Genomic DNA, 14,902 nt, shown 5'->3' with positions numbered 1-14,902 from the left:
GCAGATGATCCATGAAGGCAAGGAGACCCACAAAGTGGCTCCTCAGCTGTTGTCTACCTCTTCTTGTGTATATGTGTATTTGTGTGTGCACATGTATGAGATGGTGCACTTGTGGTGTCAGAAGGCCAACTCTCGGTTTTCTGTCTTTATGGCTCTCCACTTAGTTTAGACAGGTCTCTCACTGAACTACAGTTCGGCATTTCAAGGTCGACCAGATGACCAGCAAGCACCAGGGATCTGCACTCTGGTATATAAGCTTAAACAAGTGAACTTTACTCCATTTTCCTAGGCCTGCTTACCTCTCTCTGGCCTAAAACTCTCCAAGTAGGCTAGGATAGCTGCCCAGAGAGTTCTAGGAATCCTTTTCTACCTCTATAGAACCTCAATTACAAATATGGGTGACCATACCTGAATTTTTTTTTTTTTTTGGCTTTTTCGAGACAGGATTTCTCTGTGTAGCCCTGGCTGACCTGGAACTCACTCTGTAGACCAGGCTAGCCTCGAACTCTTGAACTCAGAAATCCGCCTGCCTCTGCCTCCCAAGTGCTGGGATTAAAGGCGTGCGCCACCACCGCCCAGCCTGCAATTTCTTTTAGGTTTTGAGGATTGAAGTTGGGTCAGGGCATTTTACTAACAGCCATCTCCCTGGCCTGGTCTCCTGCTTTGTAGGTGAGCTTTTGACATACCCCATCATGGGGGAGTGTGGCTCTCCCTAGAGCTGGTGGTCTTCACCTCCACTCCCAAGAGGGTTCAGATCCCATGTTGGCTAGTTTCTTTCCTGATGGCACCCTCAGGTTCTGGAAAGGAGGCTCACTCAGACCTCCATGATGCTCTCCCTTTGATGGGGGCAGATGACTTTGGTCTCATTGGGCCAGAGAAAAGACCAGGTGACATGGAGCTGTGTAAGCAAGAGGGACCTTGAGTCTGTGCCTGAGAAAGGGCTCCTGTGTGAGGAACATCCAGCGATTTGCAGAGAATGGGCTGACTGACCTCTCTCCAACTCTTCGCATCTATCTCCTGCCTGCCCAGAGGACCATGGGAAAGGAGGAAGTTTGAAATACCGAAGTCCTGTCTCCCCCAAAATAGGTTTTATTCTTGCATTACATTTGTGTTTCCAATTGTGAATAAAAAAATGGTTAGAAAGTGGTTACAAAACAGCGTGAATGGACTAGGAGAGGCTGCCCTGGGCTCTGCTGCTTCTTCGCCTGGATGATGCAGTGTGGGCCTGGCGTACGGGCCGGCTCAGTCGGGCTTTTCACTCTCAGGATCTAGAAAACAAAATGGCCACAGCTCACTACAGACCTCTGAGGCACTGGCCTCTCACCTATGGCTGAGCCATGGTGCCTGTGCACACAGCCCTGCCTGGGCACCTAGCCCCTTTCCCAGGAGCTTTTTTTTTTTTTTTTTTGGAAACAGGGTTTCTCTGTGTAGCCCTGGTTGTCCTGGAACTCACTCTGTAGACCAGGCTGGCCTCAAACTCAGAAATCCACATGCCTCTGCCTCCCAAGTGCTGGGATTAAAGGCGTACGCCACCACTGCCTGGCCTCCCAGGAGCTTCTAAAGCAAAGGAAGAAGTGTGGGGTCAGAGCCATGCCAGGAGGTGGCTGTGCACTGGACAGACAGCCCTATTCTCTGCACAGAGCTGGGCTGACTGCCACCTGGCTATCTTCTAAGAACAGCCAGACACTCGGCAATGACCACGTAAGCCCGGAAAGACAGGGCCTCACTCCTGCTCCACTGGACCATTCTGGATTAGGCTGGCCTCGAGGCCCTGGGAGAAAACAGTGACACTCAGTTTCTGTTTAGTACCAGTGCCAAGATAAGTGACACACAGTGATATAGCTGCAGGGGTCTCAACAGAAGCAGCAAGCCTGGTGCTGTATCTGGAGAGAGCACCTCTAGCAGGAAGCGTCTCATGTCTAGACCTGGTCTATAGTGCACACATATAAGGCAGTTCCTGAAGGGTTTGCTGAACTACCATACCACAGGGCAAGTCCTCTCCCTAAACCAGCATCTTTCATAATGCTCTGGGCTTCTCAGGGAGGCTAGTACATCTCATACAGACTAGGCTAGCTCTTGCCCAGCTCTACTCGACAAGTTCAAGAGTCTGAAAGAGAAGCCCCACCAGCCATGAGGGAGGGAGGGAGGACCAGGAGTTCCTATGACTCGTATAACCTGAGTTTCTAAGACCCAGTTTCAGCTGTGATGGCATTGGAAATGCAGGCTGCCTTCTGCGAGATATGCCCGTTCTACCTGCACTTCTGAAAAGCAGTGACAATGCACAGTGGCTTGCAGCCCAGCCAACAGACTGCAGAGTAGGCTGCAATGCCAGGTTAGAGCTAACAGCCTGGTGACAGTGGGTCTGGGCCACACCCAGAAGTACCAGTGCTGAGCAACCAGCAACCCCACCAGAGGCTTGGCTCCCAGCTCTATGAGCTCTGTCCTCCGGGGTACAGGACACATGGCTAGTGGCTCCAAGCAAAGGCCAGGCTAGGCCCACCTGGGCCACCCATAACTATTTCTACAAGGCCAGTCTGCTTGGCTTTGATATTAACAGAAGGTAAGAAAAAAGCTGTCATTTCGCAGTATTTTCAAGCAAACGTTTATTTTTCTCCTTCACACATACAGACTTGGGGATCCCATGCCACTAGCATTGTCATAGTAGGAAAGGACCTGGGCACAAGAGGAGTGAGACGATACAGGCTCCGCTTTACTAAGTGGGCCTGTGTGGTGTCCAGACTAGAGAACATAGATCTCTTATTGCGGCATTATGGCCAGGTAGAAGCCTCTGCACAGTCCCCTGAAAATTCAATTCTAACTGAATTGATGGAATAGTGTATTTAAACCAAAATAATTTAGCTGGTTCTCCTGGGTACAGCTGATCTGTACAGTTCACAGCGGGGGAGGGGGAGTTGAGGGAGGTCACCCAGGCAGACCACCCTCCAACTGGAGGCAGAAAATATTCACCCAGAGGGGGTCAGGGAGCTTTCATCTCCCCCCCAGGACAAGTGTCATGGAAACCTCCAGAAATGCTCCGCCCCTCAGTAGGCTGGCCTGAGGATGGCCTGGAGAGGAATTTGCAGGGTGGGGTGGGCAGAGCACAGGCCTCTGTGAAAACCATGGAAAAGAGGAAGAAAGTGAGTGGGACCCCTGAGCTGGAAGGTGGTGTTTGTCTGTATGGTGATTACAACAGCCTGCTGGCTATCAGGGCATTCACCTGGCAGGATCCTCACGGCTCAACAAAGCTGGTGACACTACTCACAGGGAGAATAACTTCAGGTGAACCCTGTGGCTCTGTTACTGATGACACCCAGGGTGACCTCACTCTATCAAGGGTTGACCTGGGCTTATCCAGCATTTGCAGGGCACATTGTCAATGTTCCCTTTGTTTCTGTTTAAGAAGGCTCTTAGACTTCAGCTCTCAGCTTCGTATCTGTACCCCGTTCCCATCTCTACAACATAACACAGTGGAGACAGCAATGCACATGCCAACTATAATGAAATCCACTTTTGCGGATCAATGGCCTTCTTAAATATGTATTTCCATCAGGAAACAGAAAAGCTGGGATTCAAGGCACTGAGCTGCTGTAGGGGGATGACGAGGTTCTAATCCTCTAACAAGGACAGGCCATGGGTGTGAGGACTGCATGTGAAGACTGCAGGAACCTAAGAGTGATGGAGTCTGAGGCAGCAGGGAAAGTGTCTTGCTGCCCTCTCATGCCCCCTTGAATGGGGTTCTGTGCCTTGTGCCCATGTGGAGGAGCCATGAAGAGGCCAAACCACAATTGGCTTCTTCCACACGCTTCAGAATGTTCCATTTGGCCAGGAGAAGGGCAGGAGGCTACGTGATGTGCAGCCGGGGGCCTGGCGTGCTGATAACAGGTGGCCGTAGAAACACTGGGAACACAGGGACCTGAGTGGAGCTCTGACTGCCCCAAGACCCCTCTGGGTTCCCTGAGGCCACCCAGGGTCCCCAGGACACAGGAACAGGGAACAGGCCTCCATACTGACACAGAGGCAGTGCACAAGGAGGACCTGAGAGGCTGGAGTGGACAGTACCTGGTATGGGCACAGGCAGGGCTGGAGTGGCTCCAGGAATGGCTGTGGTAGACAGAGGGCCGGGTGCTGGGGCCAGACACGATGTCCCCACTCCTGCTCGAGGCACAGTTGTCTATGAGACACAGAAACAAAGAGGAAAGCACAGAAGGCTGCAGTCAGTCAGTCAGTCTCCTTGTATAGTCCAAGTGTCGGTGTGGGAAATGGCTGTCCTCCCTCCCCTGTTTACTACACGGAGGCCTAGCTCCAGCTGTCTACCAGCCTGAGTATGTTTGGAGCAGAATGTGCAGGGCGTGGGAGGGCACAGCAATGACCCATACAATTCCACCCAGCTGACACCATGGCATCTGGTTTGATGGTCTCGTAACATGATGTAACTACAATAGCCCGGGAGGTGGGAACTCTGGGGCAGCTCTCTGGTTTCTCAGGTTCACTGGCCTTAGAGGCAAGGGAAGGAGTTGATGGCTTCCAGAAGCAGCACCTCTAAATACAGAACTGGATATGACTATAGCAAGAGAGGTCAAGAACTGTCAGCCTACAGCATCCTGAACAGAATAGTTGGGAAACTGAAGATAGTAACTATAAGATTTACTATCACAGTCCAATGGGCTTTGATTCTACCTCACTCCAGGATAAGCCCCACTGGAGTTCCCTGGTGAGCACTTGCCTACCACATATAAGGCCTTGGCTTTTCTCCTCAGCACCACAAACATACAGACAACATAGAACGCCAGCCAGGTTCTCCATACAAAGCAGGATGGATACTCCCCAACCCCCACAACCCTTTACAGAAAACATGCTCAGCAGTGAAGGCCTCTATGGCACCAGAAACCATACCTACAGAGGGAGCAGCATTAGGTCTTCCCCCGCAAGCTTCTGGTCAATACAACAAGGGGACCCAGACAAAATGAGACAAGGAACGAAAAACCTGCATATCTGCAAATGACAACTTAGGTGTACAAAACCCCACAGGAATTGCTGAGCAAGCAAATTTAGCAGGACCATAGACTTCGAGGTATAGAATCAGTCGAATTTCCATGTATTAGAAACATACAATGGGGAGATGAGATTTCCAGGGCTGAGCAGTTTATAACAACAGCACTCCCAATCATTAACCACCTTAGGATGAATTTAATGAGTGATATTAACACCCTGCAGAGATGTAAAGAAACAGATGCCAAGTTCACAAAAACACTTAGGACTGGGTAATATGATAAGTCTATCCAATTCATTGACAGACTTACTCCACTGCCGACAGACACTCCAGTGGGTTTACCTAAAATCTACAAACACTTTAGGATCCACAAAAATCAAAGAAGTCTTGAAGTTCAATAGCGGATATTCTATCCCTCTAAATAACAAGCTTAACAGAGCTACGGTAAGGCAATGACTGTACTGTGACACATAGGTATACAATGGCTCACTCATACAACAGCTAAAATAGAAAAAAAAATCAAATTTAACCTCTTCTATTTTACACTCCACTCTAAGAAAGTAAAAAAGGGTCTGTAAGAGTTCCTGTGCATCAACACGAGGAGCTGAGTTCAGTGTGCAGGAAGGGCAGAGACAGGTGGATTCCTGTAGCTCACTGGCCACACAGTCTAGCTAACTGGTGAGCACCAGGCTCGGTGAAAGAGACCCTGTCTCCAAAAAGGTAAGGTGGGGAGAGCTAGAGAAAACACTACATGTTGGTCTTCGGCCTCCATATACATGCTCACATAAAAGCAGGCTAATACACACAATACGCCACACACATACATACATGGTGGAGGGATAAGGCACATATGAGTAACATAAGATAAAACAGATATGACAGACTCCCACAGATCAACAATAAAAAGAGAAGTCAACCCTGACCAGGCACTTTATAGAAGATGCCTGTTAAAAACAAATCAAAGGCAAACCAAAACAATAAAAAAAAAATCTCAATTTGAGATCAAAATAGATCTCATATTATTTTTACAAACAATTTTTCATTCCAATGTCCTTCACACAACATTAAAAACTAACAAGGCAATACAAGGAACAAAGGAGTGAAATGGAGGGAAGAGAACAGAAAAGCAGAAGGTGTGATGTAAACAAGATATGGCATTACAAAGTTCGGCTGAGAACTGTAAACTTTATTTTTATTTGTGTGCCTGTCTGTCTGTGCATGTGTCTGGGAGAGCCAGAAGAGGACCCTGGATCCTCCAGAGCTGGAGTTATAAGCTATTGTGAGCCTCCAGATGTGGGTGCTGAACTTGGGTCATCTGCAAGAATTAGAAATGTTACAGTCGGTGGCCTAGCCAGTTTAAGAAGTTTTTCTTTCTTATTCTAGTGCTGGGAATCCAACCCAGCATCCTCACAAACACTCTGCCACTGACTCACAGTCTAGCCTAAGAATCTTTCTAGAGAATTTTAAGCCAGAAACAGAAACAGTAAAGTTAGAAATGAATAAGATATACAACAAAGATACCATCAAAGGTAACACAGCTCTTTAAAATGGCTCATGAAATTAACAAAGCCTTAAGAAATAAGGACAAAAGGCAGGAAGGGAAGGAAGGACACATAGGTAGAGAACTGGGGAATCAGAAATCACCAACATGGGAATGACACACAGCCGAGGATCCAGCACACTGCTACAAGTGTAACTGATTGAAAGTTACATGGTAACTGATTTGAAAGTCTGGGCGAATTTAGGGACAAGGTAGCAATTATGAGGGAAACAAAATTTAACAAAACTGTCAAGATAAGATAGAACACCCAAATGATGTTAAAACTGGAAAAGAAAGAGGATTCCTAAGGCAAGCCTTCTCCAAGAGAAGGACAGATGTGTGCGGAGTTCTACCAGCAACTCCTACAGTGCAGGCTCAGGCACACGATATTCACTGCAGACCTTCAACTCCATGTGTGTTTGACAAGTTTCAAAGCACAAGTTCACAAAGGGATGTTTTCCACTGTGAAAACAACACCCACATGATCCTTCAGCCCAGATGGATTCACCCATGAACTTCACGAATCATTTAAAGTAGAAATAACACCAATCTTCCACACACTCCTCCAGAAAGCTGAAAAAGTGGGGACTCTCCTACCAAAATCTTATTACGTGCCAATACCTTCGAGGATGGGCTATTTGCCCTGCTGCACGTTGGCCCCACTTAGGAATGAGGTGTATCTGCCCTTTCTACAGCCTGGAGGCAGATGGACATTATGCAGATGGAGGTGTGTCTGTCCACAATGAGGGTGTAGACAGACTTTGGGCTATCTAGCTCAGGCGTTCTGAGTTCTACAGTCACAGACTCAACCCGTCCCCCTGCTGGTCACAAGGACCACAGGAAGTCACTTTCACCTCCTAATCATCACAGGGACAAAGGCCTAATTCTTTTGGACAAGATGGACCCTGACCTTGGAAGCCAAGCATTTAGCAGGATGGCTATCTGGCATCCAGGCTCATGGTCACAGCCACCATGCGTATACTACCATATCCCTCCCGGTAGAGCCAGTGCCCGTGCTCACTCACAGCCCGAGCCTCTCCAGAGGCCTCCATGTCATGCAGCTTCTGCGTCTGCTTCAGCTGGTTGAGCGTGGGCTTCACTTGCGCCGCCCCCACTGTCTTTGTTGTCCACTCGTCCACCAGCTTGTGCAGATCATCCGTGAAGGTGCCTTTCTTGTTGTTGCTGTTGTTCACCTGCGCCTGGACGTGCAGGGTGGGCTGGGAACCTGGCTCAGGGCCTGGGGCCAGGCTGCTGGTGGAAGACCCTGGGGAGTCATATAGGCCAGGATTGGTGACGCCACACACTCACCTAACACCACTGACAGGCTGGCCGCAGTCATTCTCACATGATGGCTGGGACAATAAATGGCCTACTGTGGCCAAGCAACACCTTGCTTCAAGAGGCGGTCTGCATCAGAGGGCTTTGCTACCTGCTGTTAGACACCATGAGGCACCATGTAGGCTATGGGTGACTGGGCTGTGCCAGGAAGGCATTACTTTTTTTTTAAGCTAGGCCAGGGAAGAGGACCCTGAACAGTTGGCAGTCTCTGTTAAGTCTACCCTAGGCCCACCACTGCATGTCCCATTAGATGCACATGTGAGAGCTACCCATAGCCAGACATGTGGGCACATCTTGACATACATGGGCACTGGCATCCCAGGGTCAGGGTCAGGTTCTCAGGCCTACTTTGCAGAATGCTCAACAAATGAGCACCATCACCAGCCTTCTGGCACCCCCTGGACAGACTGTTCATTGTGTTCTTATGCATTTTGACAGCTTAGCAGTTTGGAACTCAAGATAAGGAAATGGTGCCCTTTCTTATCAGGGCATTTGGGAAGGTAGTAATGAAAGATATCATACCCAGAGTCCCTTGGGCAGGCTCCACACCCTCCAAGCCATAGCTAGGTGATACTGAGAGTCGGGGAGCTGGGAACCAGTCTCCAAATTAGAGAGCTTGGCTGTTTAACTGAGAGACTGTTTTAATGGCCAACACAGGACTTGTCGAATTCTCTCCTCCCCTCCTTCCCTCCCAATGCACATAATTCCACCTAGCAATTTTGAATAAGCCAATTTAAAGTGTTTATACAACCCTCAAAAAACATCAACCCCCCCCCCCAAACAGCTAATGACCATCTCTTCAAACAAGCTGTTCCAAAATGTAGTGAACTTTAGTGGCCAGTGATGGGAAGGCACAGACGAAGGACCACACATTAGTGATGAGACTCAACAGACAGCTATCGCTATATGAGGTTTTCAGCCAGAAAAAAACAGGAGTGGGAAAATTAAAATTAAACAGACAAGGGAGAGCAAAGGGGCATGTGTGAGCGGCCCAGGTTGACTAATACCCATTCAGCCTTGGTATCCCTCCTTGGGGAAGCATTCATCATTAGTACTTCAAAGAAACACTGATGCCTAAGGTTTTGGAAAAAGGACCCAATTAATAAATGGTAATATATGGACACTGTGGAGAAGGGCAGGCCTAATAAGAGGTGACTGGCAAGGTAGCACAAATTGTAGGAGCCATGGAGACACAAGGAAGAGCTAGCTGGGAGGGAGCAGCTATCCAGACAGACAGAAGCAAAGCAGAGCCCTGAGGGTCAGGGGCAGAGCAGGCCACACTTTTGTGGGAGGCCCTGATGCACGTTAGCCACGACAAAGCCCATGCGATGAGAGGGGACAAAGGAGGTAAAAAAAAAAAAACAAACCAAAAACAAAACAAAAACCCAGATAATTACTACTGCTGTGTTCTTTGCCTAGGCAGAGACGCTTCAGGGCTGACCCTGTAAGGGAAGAACAAAGGACACAAGACCACAGGGTTAGGCAGAACAGCACACACCGATCACGCTACCACATGTAAGCAAAAGTCATCAGTGTGCAGGGGGGGAGGACAGACACAGGCAGCAGTCGGAGAGGGAGGCCAGCCTGGCCTGGGAGAACAGGGTGACATCCCCAGAGTTCGTGTGCAGGCTCTCATGGGCTTCGCTGAGGAGGCAGAGGTGACAGGGCAAGCCTCCAAGCTTCAGGGAGAAGTGTTTTGTCTCTAAAAGCATATTCCAGAAAAAGAGAAAGAAAAAAGAAAAACAGAAAACCAAACAACAACAAAAAAAGTTGCAAATCACACTGCTTGGGTTTCAAACACCAGGCCTTTAGGAGCCTCACTAGTTGAGGCAGAGGAACCCACTGAAAGTCAGCCATGGGGTCCCTGAACGGAGCCGGGCACAGCCTGGGCTGGCTACCAAGGCCACCAGAGTTTTCCAAGTGCAAAAAGATACATTGTTTTGCAGGTCTGAGGCCAATTCTGGATCCCAGATGGCTGCCTTGGACCAGGTCAGACAGGGTCACCTAGTAGGGATATCAGAATCTGTCTTGGGGTTGATACGGATTTGGGGAAGACACTGTGCCTCTTTTCTATAGGTTCACTTTCCCCAGGGGAATGAGAAACATCCTTATTGGATCACCACTAAGCAGGTTTAGCCCCACTGCCCTGAGTCCATCTAAGGTCAGGTAGACAACATACAGTGTCTAGAGGAACTGAGGAACCCAGGAACCCAGGAACCCAGGACCAGCCTGGGCTAGAGTAGGTGCTGCCATTTTATCTTAACCTATGGCTTACTCTAGGAGCTATAACTGGCAAAGAGCTCAGACTTCCCCAAGGTCACTTGGCAAAGCCATACTAGTATAGCAGGTCTGTACTCCAGCCCTTAGATCCCCCAGTCCTAAACATGTCCCCCAGGAAGGGAGTGCTCTCACGCACAGCACTAGCTCACAAGTCAGCCAGTCTAGAGGTTTGGGAAATCTGAACACTTACAACTTTTCTAGAAGGGCTGGTACTCTTATCCTGAGGGATAGTGCATAAGTGCTGGCCACCCCGTGGCCAGAGTTCATGAAGTCCAAGATGTGTGTGCTGGACCTGAAGTACAGCTGCAATGGACTTTGAGTTTATTCTATATAGTCTCTAAGACTACAGTGGGGGAAAAATGAGGTGTCGAGTAATTCCATTTTCAAAAGGAAAGGAGATAGAGTGGAGGGATCTGGAAGATAACATGTATTGCAGGGAGGGGATCTCACTCCACTTCTGGAGGAAAGGGGCTGTGGATTTGGGACTCAGTCCTGGCTATGGACTGGCTGTGGCAGTCACCAGACTGAGGTGACCATGGTTATTAGCTTCCATCCTCCATATCCCTCCTGGACTGGCCCCAGGTGACCAGGGTACCACAGCACCAGCCTCTAGACAAATCAGTGTTTGTCATTCTATGTCAACACTAAGGCCACACTGCTCCCTGCATTGATGGAGGGCCTCGGGGGAGTATATCCAGTACCATGCCAACAGTCCTGGATATTCCTACATGGTTCTCAGTATGCCACAAATGCCATCTCTGTCTGGGGCATCTGATGAACAAAGCTGGTCCCCACCTTCACTGTGGTGGGCTCCTGCTACTCAGGATGGCACTAGGTGAGTTATCAAGCCAGCCAGAGGCAGGATGGTTTCAACCAGTCCCATCCTGGTCCCCTCAGAGACCCTACTCATCCCTACAGTGAGGTGAGGTCTCTGCATAACAAGATGGTTCAAACCATGCACCACTGCTGGGTTGACAACATATCCTCTCCACAGTCTACAGTCATCACCCTCAGGAGCTTGGCTGGCAACGAGGATTTCTCAAGCATGGCAGATGTAAAGCTCAGAGTGGAAGGCTACGGCAGATACTTAAGAGTTGGTGCAGCCTGGAGCAAATCCTCACATCTGTTCTCTGGATCTCAATATTCAAATATTGATGAGGTTCACAAGATCAGGCCTCCTCAGGGAGTCAGCCCTCCTGGTACCAAGTAGCTCCTGCCCAGCATCCCCTATAGCCAGCCCAGATGGCTTATCCCCATCCCAACCTCCCATAGGCCAGTTCTAACTACAGACCACTAGCCCTCCACCTCCACCATACCCTGATGTCAAAGGCAAAAATCTTCCAGAGCTGTTTCTGTAAGGGATAATCTTATTCTCGAGCAGAGAAAATAACTAAAACCTACCCACGAAGCATCAGCTCAGAAACAAGATGCCTCTGTTCAGTGCAGGGTGGCTTAGTTGGCTTTGAGCTGCATATTCCTGGGTCTTACAGAGCCTGGAGCTAACATGTTTGTGTTTACAGCCCTCAGTGGTAAGCCTAGGCTACAGAGTCTGGATTCAGTCTCTCTTGTGCCCTGTTGAGGACTTCACTGGATTTTCTCTTATCACCAGTAAGAGATAAGAATGATCCAAAAATGGAGGAGGGCTGGCTAGGTTTAAGAGGGTCCCTGAACCAGGCAAATGAGAACAGGATGAGGTGGTACATCATGAAACCTCATGTTTCTTAAGCCACAGCAAGAAACGTGAGGTGACCATGCCTGACCTGAGCATGGGTCAGAGACAAGAGAAGTATCCCAGTAGGCTGTACCCATGGTTTCTCATCTACAGAAGCCCAAGTGTGGCCTTGGGTTCTGGCTCACACCTCTTCTCTGTTCTATGGATATTGTTCTTTAGGTTAAGCATGGTGGCACTGTTTAACACAGAGAGGCACAAACAAGTGTATCATGGGGTCTGCCAGGACCCTGCCCAGACTGGGAGAAGGGAACTGATTTAGGATCCACACTCCTTGGAGGCTTGTGGTGGTCTGAATAAGAATGGTCCCTGTAGGCTCATATGTTTGAATGCTTAGTCATCAGGGAATGGCACTACTTGAGAAAGATAAGGAGGTGTGATCTCGGTGGAGTAGATGTAGTCTTGTTGGAGGAAATGTGTCACTGGAAATGGGTTTTGGGGTTTCAAAAGCACAAGCCAGATAGATAGATAGATAGATAGATAGATAGATAGATAGATAGATAGATAGATACGGGGCTGGAAAGATGGCTCAGCAATTAAGAACACTGTCTGCTTTTCCAGAGGTCTTGAGTTCAATTTCCACCAACCACATGATGGCTCACAACCATCTATAATGAGATCTGGTGCCCTCTTCTGGTCTACATGCAGGCAGAATACAATATATATAATAAATAAATAATTAAAAAAAAAAAGCCCAAGCCAGACCCAATGTCTCTCTCTTCCTGCTGTCTGCAGATCCAGATGTAGGACTCTCAGCTACCTCTCCAGCACCATGTCTGCCTGACTGCTGCTATGCTCCCTGCCATGACAATAACTGAAACTCTGAGCAAGCCCTAATCAATGTTTCATTTTATAAGAACTTCTGTGGTCATGGTGTCTCTTCACAGCAATAGAACACTGACTAAGACAAGGTCTCTCTACCTATGGCCTATCTATCTCTACCTGCCCCTTGTCTCAGGTTCAAATCCACCTTGGGAACCTTCTATTGTTCTGCCTGGCTCCACCAGAGACAGGTTGGTTATCCGGCTCACCCAGTGACCTGAGTTCGACCTGCCTCTTTTTCTTCTCTGGGCTTCATGGAAGCCCAGATATTTCTGTACTTAAAGTTTAAAGAATATTTTGTGTTCCTAGAGCCTACTGTCTCTAGAAAGTTGGGGTGTCACACACCAAAGCTGTGAACTGATACCCTCTGGGTTGATCAAGGTCATCCCCAACCATGCAACTTCACAGGTGTAGGCATACTCCAAGTATCTTAGCATCCGCCTACACATCTGTGCAGAAAGTCCCTCTCTCCTCTCAGGCTCTTGCCCAGGCTCCCTCCTTCTGCCACTTGTCCTCTCATGCTCAGGAAGCACTGCTCTCCCCCGACACACTCCAGGCTCAATCCTCCTAGGCCTCACATCTCCTCTTCAGGACACTCTGCAGGTTACCCAGAAACCATCACACAGACAGACAAATGGACATCTTAGTGAGAAGCCAGGATCCCTAAAGCTCAGAGGCCAGAAGCATGCAGGATAAAAGGGCCTTTGAGTCTTCGTTTCCGTAGAGTAGGCTGGCACAAGACTCCTTACTATGTGTCACAATGAATCACAATGAGAGGGGCCAGAGTAGGGACTCACCCGGGCTCTGCCTGGCAGGCAGCCCCTTGAGAACATACAGGGGCCAGAGAATGCTGAGTCAGTCCAACATGGTTTGGCAGGCCAGGCTACAAACCAAAAAACCATGTGTGGGCAGCGCCACACCTGAAAGCAACTGGCCAAGCCTGCTCAGATGCTCCTTCCTTCTGGTCTCCTTTCCTCACTCTGTGTGTGTGTGTGTGTGTGTGTGTGTGTACATTCATTCATTCTCAGGCCAATAACTCACAATAAAACCAATGAACACCATTCAAAAACATGACCTGAAACACAAAAACTACTCTCAGAGCCATGACTGTCAGCAGTATCCCCATGTGCTCTGCCCTGGGGACAGGATGTACCCAGAGTTCCAGGTGATGTCACACCCGGTTACCATTCTCACAGATGTCACTGTGCCACAAATGGGCAGACTAATGAACAGAGAAGAACATGCCAAGAAGACCCTGGTACTTGCACACAGACACGTGTCTCTGACCCATCCACCTTGAGAAGGATGACCCTCTGATGCAAGGACTAGGGAATGACGACAGTCCCCACCACAGACATGGTCTCTGGGTCCCCACAAGCACAATGTATCTTTATTGTACAAGCAAAAAATCATGATGTGCCCAAACCAGTATCTCCAATCCAATTGTCAAAAAGCTCCTTTTTTTTTCCTATTAAAAAACAAAAAACCTGAAAGCTCTACAGCTTTGAATTGATCTGCCAATCATTATGAGGGTTAAAAACAAATTGCACCAGGGTGAGTCTGTCCCAGAAGGTGGGCATTCCTGGGCACTAGAAACAAGTCTCAGGGCCTGTGAGGGAGGCTGGTTGGTACTAGGTTTGAGTCTGGTGGAAGTTGGAGGAGCTGCCTCACTGGCTTCATCTCTGATGTCACATGGGTTAGCTGAAGACTATGGTGGGAGAGAATAGCGACCCAGGCAGGATGTAGGTTCCAATGCAAGAGTTATGTGGAACAGGGCAGGTGTCTATTCATCTCTCTGAGTTGGAGTTAGCAGAGAGTAGAGGAGAAATGGCAGAGAGGACTAGTCCTCCCCTGGATGATGGGGTTGAGGACCAGGAAGCCCTAGCTGAATCAAGTTCTTTGTTTTGCAGTGCAGGGGATAGAAAAGGGCCCAGGGCCTTTGTTTTGCATGCTAGACAAGTGCTGTGCCACTGATCTATTACCCCCACCCCCCGACACCTCTGGAGCACATTCTTAGCATCTCTACATGCAGGGAATGGGAAAGAGGGTGGAGACAGAGCTGGGTGCTGGGCTTTGGCCCTACACAGAAATCACACCTTCCAGGGACATTAGGGCTGTATAAGTCTGCTACATGCATGTGGTGGGAGGGTCAGGTGCATGTGTGACACACTGGGTCTCTGGAGAAGGCTGGGGTTGTCTTTTT

The 14,902-nt window shown here is 48.9% G+C and overlaps 1 protein-coding gene across 2 annotated transcripts in view; it reads right to left on the bottom strand.

Moving 5' to 3' along the window:
- Positions 1–1,066: 1,066 nt before the first annotated feature.
- The window catches only part of Wnk2 (WNK lysine deficient protein kinase 2), a 104,984-nt gene continuing 91,148 nt past the window's right edge, over positions 1,067–14,902 (bottom strand). The window contains exons 26-29 of one of the 2 annotated variants that reach the window (XM_028763241.1): positions 9,266–9,310; positions 7,556–7,794; positions 4,060–4,171; positions 1,067–1,268 (exon numbers count right to left, since the gene is read on the bottom strand). In XM_028763241.1, coding sequence (XP_028619074.1) covers positions 1,243–1,268; positions 4,060–4,171; positions 7,556–7,794; positions 9,266–9,310 — 422 coding nt within the window. In that variant the 3' untranslated portion in view covers positions 1,067–1,242. Of the gene's footprint in view, positions 1,269–2,576; positions 4,172–7,555; positions 7,795–9,265; positions 9,311–14,902 lie in introns of those variants that run through there. The other variant, XM_028763240.1, reaches the window with a different exon arrangement.

This window comes from Grammomys surdaster, unplaced genomic scaffold (assembly GCF_004785775.1).
Source record: "Grammomys surdaster isolate TR1022 unplaced genomic scaffold, NIH_TR_1.0 137, whole genome shotgun sequence".
Taxonomy (NCBI): Eukaryota; Metazoa; Chordata; class Mammalia; order Rodentia; family Muridae; genus Grammomys; species Grammomys surdaster.
This window is presented reverse-complemented; position numbering and strand designations above follow the sequence as displayed.